The sequence below is a fragment of the Dreissena polymorpha genome, chromosome 7, assembly GCF_020536995.1.
Source record: "Dreissena polymorpha isolate Duluth1 chromosome 7, UMN_Dpol_1.0, whole genome shotgun sequence".
In the NCBI taxonomy this organism is placed as follows: domain Eukaryota; kingdom Metazoa; phylum Mollusca; class Bivalvia; order Myida; family Dreissenidae; genus Dreissena; species Dreissena polymorpha.
Window position 1 is genome coordinate 21,360,661 of NC_068361.1, and position 10,021 is coordinate 21,370,681.

At 37.3% G+C, this 10,021-nt stretch overlaps 1 protein-coding gene across 16 annotated transcripts in view; it reads right to left on the reverse strand.

Moving 5' to 3' along the window:
• Positions 1-6,591, reverse strand: part of LOC127837874 (mucin-5AC-like) — a 33,255-nt gene extending 26,664 nt beyond the window's left edge. For all 16 annotated transcript variants that reach the window (XM_052365303.1, XM_052365301.1, XM_052365300.1 and 13 more), the window contains exons 1-7: positions 6,460-6,591; positions 6,044-6,079; positions 3,970-4,136; positions 3,192-3,348; positions 2,533-2,630; positions 1,342-1,410; positions 718-841 (exon numbers count right to left, since the gene is read on the reverse strand). In XM_052365303.1, coding sequence (XP_052221263.1) covers positions 718-841; positions 1,342-1,410; positions 2,533-2,630; positions 3,192-3,348; positions 3,970-4,136; positions 6,044-6,079; positions 6,460-6,499 — 691 coding nt within the window. In that variant the 5' untranslated portion in view covers positions 6,500-6,591. The remainder of the gene's footprint in view (positions 1-717; positions 842-1,341; positions 1,411-2,532; positions 2,631-3,191; positions 3,349-3,969; positions 4,137-6,043; positions 6,080-6,459) is intronic.
• Positions 6,592-10,021: the final 3,430 nt, after the last annotated feature.

A 10,021-nucleotide genomic window follows, 5' to 3' on the forward strand; every position in this document is an offset into this window, starting at 1 on the left:
GATTTGACGAAATGACATGTGTAATTGATATTAATAATTCATATGCATGAAGGAAACGATTCATTAATTAACTATCCATTCGGATTGATCATGATACTTAGATATTTGTTTGCTTAGGCTCTGCTGATGTCGTGTCATGCGTATGTGATTGACAACAATGAGTGTGCAGTGGATACAGCGCATTTACGTGCTGACATTATAGACACACACAACTCATAACGAGTTCGTTTATGTGTATTTGTAATATATAATTATATCTATAACATTTAACGATAAGTTATAATGATTGCATATCTGAAGATTGGCCATGATGTTTTTACGGCTGTGTGACTGTTGTAAGTTTCTGAAATAATAAATTTGCCCTTAGTTCTTCTGAATCGGCTTGGCTCGCAAAACAAAATCGACGATGAACTTACCGCATTGATATGACTGAAATATTGGTGAAACATACACAAAACATATGCGCCTCGTTATGGGAAAACTGGGATTAAGTTTCGTCCCAGATGAGCTTGTCCACAGAGGATCATCTCGGACGACTCTCTCCGCCTAAACTGAACTTTCGCTCAGAACCGACTTCCGTTCAACAACAAGTACCATAAAAGATGTGGCATCCCTGATAAGCCTCTGTGAACTCACAGGCTGGTCTGGGACGAAATCTAACGTACATGTATTAAGCCCCGTTTTCCCATAACGCGCCTCTAATAAGTGTCCAGCTACCGGTGAGCATAGGAATCCAGCCGTTGCACATGTGGTGGCGACAGCACTCAGAGTACATCACGTGATAGTCTCGCTTCTTCCTTGCCCCATGTTGGTGGTGAATCATGTCCAGCATGTCACACATCTGAAAACATTTACAGCTGTATATATATGAGCCGCGTTCTGGGACAAATGGGCTTAATGCAAGTGCGTAAAATATGGTCCAAAATGAGACTATGTTTGGTTTATAGGAGGTATTTTCTAAATGGATAACCCAAATAATGCGGATTGTGTCGTCCCTGATTTGCCCACGCATTAAGCCCAGTTTTCCCAGAATGGGGCACATGTTCACGATATGATATAATGGGTTTAGTATTAAATGCTGAGTATGTCGCATATATCTTGGAAGGAAAATAAGATTATTTTATGTACAACATGCCTCAATGGCAGTACTCGAAACAAACTTTGTAGGTTCAAGATTATAATCAACATATATTACTATTAAGTTTATTTTTTGCTCATAACATATTTTCAAAACCATTAAATACGAAACACATGATAAAATAAATAGTTAACTCGAGTTTTATTTGATTCTTTTTCAGACTTATAGGTGAAGAATTGCTATATGAATCAGGGTTAGCTTACCCTAGTTTTTTTACATCCCAAGTTGTACTTGATGTCTCCATTAAACGAAAGCTTCTCGATTATGCAGTCCTGAAAAATACATGAGTACAATCAGTTTGGTTTGGAAATGCTGCAATCACATTCGGTAGGTATGATTAAAGAATAACTTAAACCTAAAGTCGTGAATTCAAAGAGAATTCATCACGTATCTTCCGCTTAAAGTATAAATTACTTGAAACGGAAAAAGGTACATCATATAAATCAGGTGTGATGTATTTGTATGTTTATGTTGTTAATATTATGGTCATATAACAAAACACTTAATCACAGTGGCAGCCTCGATTGATATTGCAGCACATGCTACCTGTGAACATCACATCATATTCAATGAACCTCTTGAAAATAATCGTATAATGTCTGGCGATTCAACAGAGGGGGTAATCACGTGATAGTCAAGATGGCGACGTTCATGCCGAGACAGTTAATTTTCTCCGTGTTTTACCCTTTATCAATTTTGTTATTTTTTTTATTGACGCTCACTTTCCAGCCATATCAGTAAAAAGGTGATTAGCGTTTATTTCGTATTGAAATTCGCTTTATATCTCGACTTTACTCCTCGCAAATGTTCTTAGTGGAGCCCTAATTAGGTCATCCCGCTAAAAAATTTCGTACCGAGTCAAGTCGAGATATAGAGCGAATATTACTATGAAATAAAAGCCAGTAACATTTTTGCTAATATGGCTGGAAAGTGAGCGGATTAAAAGAAGACAATTAATAAAGGGTATATAATGGCGAAAAATACCTGCCTCGGAATGGACGTCGCCATCTTGACAATCACGTGATTACCCCCTCAGATTCAAGGCGAACTTTTATGTAAAATGACTAAGTGCAGCTCGCCTGATCATTGACGGCTCAGGTACTACTAAAACTAGCATACAAAGAACACGGGCTACGGATTATATACAAAATAATATACAAAATTACCTATTATAGTTTGTCCGTGTGCATTTATGCGTATATTCTGTACCCCGTGTACACAATGTACATTTAAGTATGACACGAGCCGACAACGACCTTTGAGCAGCACTAATTGAGTCGCGTTTTGACAAAACTGGGCATAATGCAGATGCGTAAAGCGGACTGCACAGGCTAATCTAGGACGCACATGCATTATGCCCAGTTTTCTCAGAACACGACACAATTACTTCTTACCTGATCGTGCTCGCAGTTGACAGCGGTCGAACAGTGCACGGGATCTTGCACGTGCGTGCAGTTGAAGCAGCGCTTCCCGGGCAGGTGCGAGACGTCGTCTGGGACAAGAGCAAATAAAGATTACCCGCTAGTTAAAACTTAGCTGTTTGAGCCCGATTGCATCACAAACTTAAAACATATTGAAAAGCTATTGGAGCCGTTCCCTGGATATAACCAGTACTTGATGTCTTTGGGGGAGATCTAAAGAACACTTCCACACTGGATATCAAACCAATGACCACCCGGTCGTTAGGCGGACACCATACTCAACACGCCACGTATTACTCTTAGATAAGCTGACTGTAAGTGTTCGGCCTAATTTGCAATTTATTGATACAATATATTACACTAAACACAAGTTGTAAAGTATAAAACAATGAAACGGTTTTAAGCGGGATTCGATGTATTTGACTTATTTTGTAGTGTCTTTTTTTAACTGCCAGCGATATTGAGTGGAATTATGTTATTTTGGAAATATAACATAATATGATAACGTGATCAAACATTAATTTAAGCAACGGCCGAAATTTATTGAAATGTATGTAAGTATTAATTACATCAGGCACAAGCAGCAAAACAACAATGTGCGCATCTATCGAGGTCAGAAGACGCAGCCTTACATTGGTCAGCACAGCCGTGCATGTTGCAGAAGTGGCCATCGCAGCAATGGTGGCACTGTATGTCTCGGTTGAAAAAGTCAGGCGTCACCGAGGCGCTCAGGCTTCGTTTTTGTCGACTTCCGGTCTCCTCGTTGTAGCAGCCAAACCCGTCACAATGCTAAAATGAACCGCGCTCTTGGAAAACTGGCCTCAATGCATGTGCGTTATGCGTCGTCCCGGATTAGCACGTGCAATCAGCGCAGGCTAATCAGGGACGACATTTTCCACTTATATATAAATGAATGTTTAAATAAGAATTTGAGAAAGTGATACTAAGCAAATTTTCTTTTTGAATCGCCCTCAACAAATATTGTGTGAATGCCATGCACAGTCAAACCAAGGTAATGACAATTAAATTGATAGAAAGATCTTCACAAACGCAGGACATAGCCCAATTGGCCAGTCGCACTGGTTTTTAATACGACGGTCTTGTTATTAAGTAAGGCCCCGACAGACCAATTGTCACACCCGAAAACCTCGATCCACCATACCCTCAATGTCAATCGCATAGAAACAAATAACAAATGCTTCAGAGGGCACGCGTTCGCCACTAGTTTAATTAAGTTTAACAATATTAATTTAAGCTCGAATGCATAAAGCTTATTGAAACTCTCTCGATAATTTTTCCTTGGTAGTACAAGCTCAATGTTGGGATCGAACCCGTGACCTCCCGGTCGCTATTTGAACACCATATTCACTACGCCACGGCGACATTAGACGATGACCTATAGTGACGTACCTCGCGGCGTCTACAGCCGGCGTTCACGACGGTCTCCCCTCCCACATCCGTCTCCTGCTCCACATAACACACCTCGTGTTGCGGGTTGCAGATGGCGACATCAGAGCAGGCCGACATCGAGGGCGCCTTGTGACATTTAGCGCATTTTAGTACATCCGGTGCGCTTTCTGGAGTGATAAATGACGAATTTACCAATAAATTAATTAAGCACAATTTATCGCCGAATCTTTTGACAAGCATAGCTGCACCTTATTGCGCTCAATGCGCACCTGATCTATATAACAACAAACAAAACAAAACCAACCCAAAACCATGTACTCTCTAAATTTAAAAGTGACTTAATTGTTTGTTTCATATTTTATGCTATTCGACAGTAAAAGAAACGATTAGCATCATATTCTTTCAGTGATATTGAGGTAATTGGAAAAATTCGCTTAGGGTATTTCTGTTGTTTCCTTTGGAAAGGGGGGAGGTTGTACAATCACTCAAAAAATGTAACATCTCTTTGATTGTTCTGATGGAAAATTAGTAACAAAAACGTAATGACAAAGATAATTCCAATATCACATGCATATTATATTGAACTTGCGTTAGACATTGTATGTATTCATCTTCGACAGTAGAATAACGACCATGTGGTTTGCTTGATAGCGACTCAAACATCCTTATGTGATAGCTATACGAACACAAGCATGCATGCCCAAACGTTTACTTATTTACTTTGTTCATCTCTGAAAAGCGGTAAAAACATGATACTTCAATTAATATGTATGTTTGCTCTTTTTTATTTGTTCATTTCCTTGACATCCAGTTTCGCTTAGTTAATGACAATTGTCATCTTTCTAAATTTATAAACTCACAAACTAGTTTAGTATATGCTTACTATAAATATAGTTTATCTCCTTAAATAAAAATTAGCCTGGCTCTGTGAAAAGGGGGTTTAATGCATGTGCGTAAAGTGTCATCCCAGATTAGCCTGTGCAGTCCGCTCAGGCTAACAATGGACGGCATTGTCCGCTGTTATGATATTTTTCGTTTAAAGAAAGCCTCTTCTTAGCAAAAATCCAGTTCAGGCGGAAAGCCTCGTTCCTGATTAGCCTGTGTGGACTGCACAGTCTAATCTGGGACGACACTTTACGTTGCATTAAACCCCATTTTCACAGAGCGATGCTTGAATATATTATATTTAAAAGGGAAAATGCAAGCCAGAAATCTTGACCAATACTTGTTTGATTAGATAGGAAAAGGCGAATGTGTTTTCCTATTATCAAATTTAACTTCTGGCGATGTCATCGGCTATGTGATAAAACGAATTTTCTTGCACGATGTTACTGTTATTAACCAATTACCTCAAGTGCTTTCGTGTTTTTTAATACGTAAGACGACCTGACAATTTCATAGAAGACCACTTTTAGCTTCTTAGGTAAATCTGGCTGATGGACAAAATATCTCCCGGCGGAAATGCTTAGGCAGTCATAAATGACTGCAAAGCGAAATTAGAGATTCAACGCAAAAAATAACGGTCTTATATTCAGAGGCGCAATTAATATACGTAACACATTTGTCATAAATCATTAATAACATTTCAGTAATGTGGCACAGGATGAGTTTCAATATTTTTCACAGAAGATGTGGTATCCTGTGATAGCGAAAAACATTGCAACATTTGCATGCGTACTTTTTTGCAGAATAAATATTTTATGCAAAACGAGTCTCATTGCAACGTATTTAAAGTCAAATTGAGACCAAACTTAATCTGAGTATTTTATGTGTTTCTTGTTTGTAACGGCATTGAGTAAACGTTCTGAAAATTGTCGTCAGTAACTTGGTGCAATAGTTATCAGTTATAAGTCGGGAGATAATTATTTTGCCGGGCAGTTGGACGCACGGACGCACGGACGCACGAACTAAATATCGGACAAACGGTAGGGACGGACTGAAAAGCGGGCAGACGATAAGCTTTTGACATAGGTTGACCAAAATTAACAGTAATAAAGTTCAACACATTTATTGTAGTATTTTCCAGTCACTAGTAATTAAATTAAAAAAGAAATCCGAATGTCACAAAACGTACCTGCTGCCAGCGATACCGCTACAAGGTTTATCAAACCTGTAAACAAAACGTATACAGTTCATAAAAACGGCATGTTGTAAATATTGTTGCTTTACAAAGTTGCAGTCTTTCGAACTGCAGTTGCAAATTACATACCTACTTACGTTTTTTAAGATGTTAATGGAAAGATACGATTAATATGCTTGTTCCTATGTAAACAAATTAACCCTATGATTATGCAGTATATCTATTTCAAGTTGCCTATCACATATAACTGCCAATCTTCATTGTACAAGCTTTATTTTATTTCGTTCATAAAAACAAACGCGATCTTTTTTTTTAGAACATGCGATGACACATTTCCAAACAATTCTTTAAAGTTTAGACCAATTATTTCAGAAATATGTAAAGTACAATATTATCACAAAATAACATGCCCAGCAAAATTATACGTCCGTTCATTCTCGTTAAGCACATTGTTTTGAACAAACTCTGTATTCTTTGATAACCAACGATAAGAAAGGAAAGTTAAACGAGTAAGAAATTCAGTCCGTAGAGACTTGAGTATGTTTATCTGCACATGTCCTTATAAGGTTGATTATTCGGAACGCAAAGTTTAAAGTTTAAAGGGACCTGTCCACTGATTGACCTGATGGCTATTATGCGAAATTGTACCACATATTATAAAAATGAGGCGACATTATATACCAAGGTATTAAACACGTATATATGCGTTGAAAGATACTATTAATTTTATTTTGTGTATTCGTTAATTGTATTGTAAGTGTTTGTAACGCGAACCAATAGACATGTTGAAAATGTTGCGTTTGTCTTTTTTATAATTGCATACAACTCTTGAGACAACTTTTAATGCCGACTGGGTACATGTCGAAATGACCGGGTTGAAAGTGTAAGTGTTTGCGTGGTTGGATTGCATATATCTCATTTTGACAATTTATTTAATTGAATGTCATATTACATAATATACCACAATAAACTAACAAGCCCTTTTATAACGTTTATAACATCAGTTTCCAGCGAATCTATCCTTTAAATGTTATGTTATATTGTCACACTGTTTACTCAATCTTACGATAAACTAAAATACATGTTGTGCTGTTTGTCTTTGTAATGCCCCTTTTGAAATCAAGATTGTTAACAAGTGAGACAACTTACAAACATAATCTCTCGTTTGCGACTGAACTAAACGTCCGTGTGTGAGTAAAATTTGTAGTTTTTGTTTAATTTTAAGCTGACTTTGTGTACATTTGATTATTTCTTATGCGTAGGTAATTTATAAGCACAAGATTTGGGGTATTATTTTGACTTATTTTAAGAAGGTTTAGCATGATTACCTTTGGAAAACCTGGCATCAACTTGTATATAAAGAAAAAAAAGAAATACAGAAAAAAATGAACTTAATAATATTAAACATATTTGATAAGTTTTTGCCAACAAGCGTAATATTTTGAACAAAGTAAACTAATTTTTATTCCGGTATTTCGTAAAACTGATAATAGTAGGTTAACTTATAAATCAGACGGGCAGCGCTCTGTGAAAATGGGGTTTAAAGCATGTGCGTAAAGTGTCGTACAAGATTAACATGTGCAGTCCGCACAGGCTAAGCAGGGACGACACTTTCCGCTTTTATGATATTTTTTCGTATAAAGAAAGTATCATCTTAACACAAATCCAGTTTAGGCGGAAAGTGCCGTCATTTATTAGCCTTTGCGGGCTGCACAGGCTAATCTGGGACGACACTTTACGCACATGCATTAAACCCCCTTTTTAAAGAGCGCGACTCAGGTACTTGTATCAAGCGAAGCTTGTTATGTAGTTCGAACATGGAACTAACGTGTGTTTGTTAACCCTTTCAGTGCGGGAATCGAATTTTAAAGGCCTTTGCAAACAGTTTTGATCCAGATGAGACGCCACAGAACGTTGCGTCTCATCAGGATCCAAACTGTTTGCTATTCTGATAGTATTCTTTGAAAAAAAATCGAAGAAAATGATAATTTTAGAACTTCAGCAGACGACAATTTAGCAGACGACAAATTTCCCAGCATGCAAAGGGTTAATATTCATTCACAAATTTATATCGCGTGGAAAGTATTCAAACAGCCTTTGCGTCAGTATGTCAAATATACATACGATATAGTTTCATACACATGCTAAGTATAATAGACAACAAAACGTTAGAGGAAACATTATACTGTCTTACAAAATCAAACACACGTACAAACTATAGTGACTTAATTTTAAATGGAACTATTTAACTTTGGTAAGGCATCCATAGGGTGGTACCGTTATAATTGATGGTGTATTATGTAGGACAAACTATTCTTAGTTCTGTGACACTGTTGCACGGGGAAACAAGCGGCCCGCTATAGCTAATGGTCCCTCACCAGAGTTCCGCGATTACAATCTTGTTTCTTCGACTATCTCCGGATTCCTCTGAATAAATTATGGAACAAATCTCCTGCTAATCCAGATATCGGCGGTAACTGCTTATGTAACCGTTTAACAAACTCATCAGGCCACCTTCTCAGTGGCATGAATGATGACTTTGCAACGGTTTAAAAAAAACTATTCAAATCCTAATTCACAAGGAAGAATGTTTCACGGGATGAAAAATTGCAGCCTCCACGTACATAATTTTGGTTATTTTGGTATGTGCCATACCGGTCACTAGTAAGAACTGCATTGATCGTAACACTGGCGAAAAACAAACACCTTGTGTTATGGTCCAAGTGCCAATGAAACAAGCAAAAGAGTAGGAAGTAGGAAAAAAAGTTGATGCACATTCCTGATCATGCACGACGAAATCTCCCACAAGAATTTCTGTGGTCGTTAGTCTATAATTGATAGGGTAGGCACCTGTTAATCATACTAAATGGATTAGATTACATTTTCTTTTAACCTGCTGACAGTTAAAATGCTTTTTTTTCAAATGCCGAATAGTTGTAAGACACCTCGGAGCAGAAATATATAAGTTATTTCACGAGGGTGCGGGGAAGTTGGTATAGTAAATGTCTTCGCAATTATTTTTATAGATTACAATTGAAAATATAAATAGTATGCACAATACTTATTGCACTCTATGTTTTAATATTTATGTTCGTGAAAACATCGAATTACATCATATTTTCGGGCGCTAACTGTTTTCCGTAGCCAATAGTATGCCATCAACTGTATAGTGGACCTGCGATCATTTAATTGTATAGGTCAGAGTGAGCTGCAGCCTTTCTAATTGCACATTTGCTATTTAACGACTGTGATGACCATGGCAATCATCATCATCAGCAGCATGAGCATCATCATCGTCGTCATCATCATAAAGGCAGCGATGTTGTCGTCGTCGTCGTCTGCGTCGTCTTCGTCGTCTTCGTCGTCATCGTCATCATCATCATCATCACCACCATAACCACCACCAACAACAACATTAACATGCGACAAATCAGCATAATCAGCATCATCAAATAGTGTTGGTTTACAAGCAATAGCAAACAGGAAACTGTTTCAGTAAAATGTACCAAACATTTTGTGATAAATATACAGTTTTTGCCCAGATTGCTGACTCACTGTACGTTCAAACGAAATGAGGAAGCTTGCCACCCCATACTGTCGCCCAGGTAACAAAACAACGCTGGATACAAGATTATACATGTATCATATTTAACGTATCAACGTTCACTTGTGAAATAACACTAATATGGAATTCACATGGGACTGGAGATAATCCTTCATGGCTGCTATTTTTCGTTTAAGTTTAAAGGTGAAATATCGAAAAAATAAAAATTTAATAAAAAACATAGTATGTGTATTATTTTAATTACCAAGATAAACTGTACTTAACAATTAACCTGTTTTGTATTAACAAAAGAAAATAAATATATGACATGCATACCAAGAAAGGTCATTGAGTTGTCAACGTATATCTATATAAGCCATAACATAAAAACATTACATTAAGAAAATTATAGAGAAATGTTTGTGTAG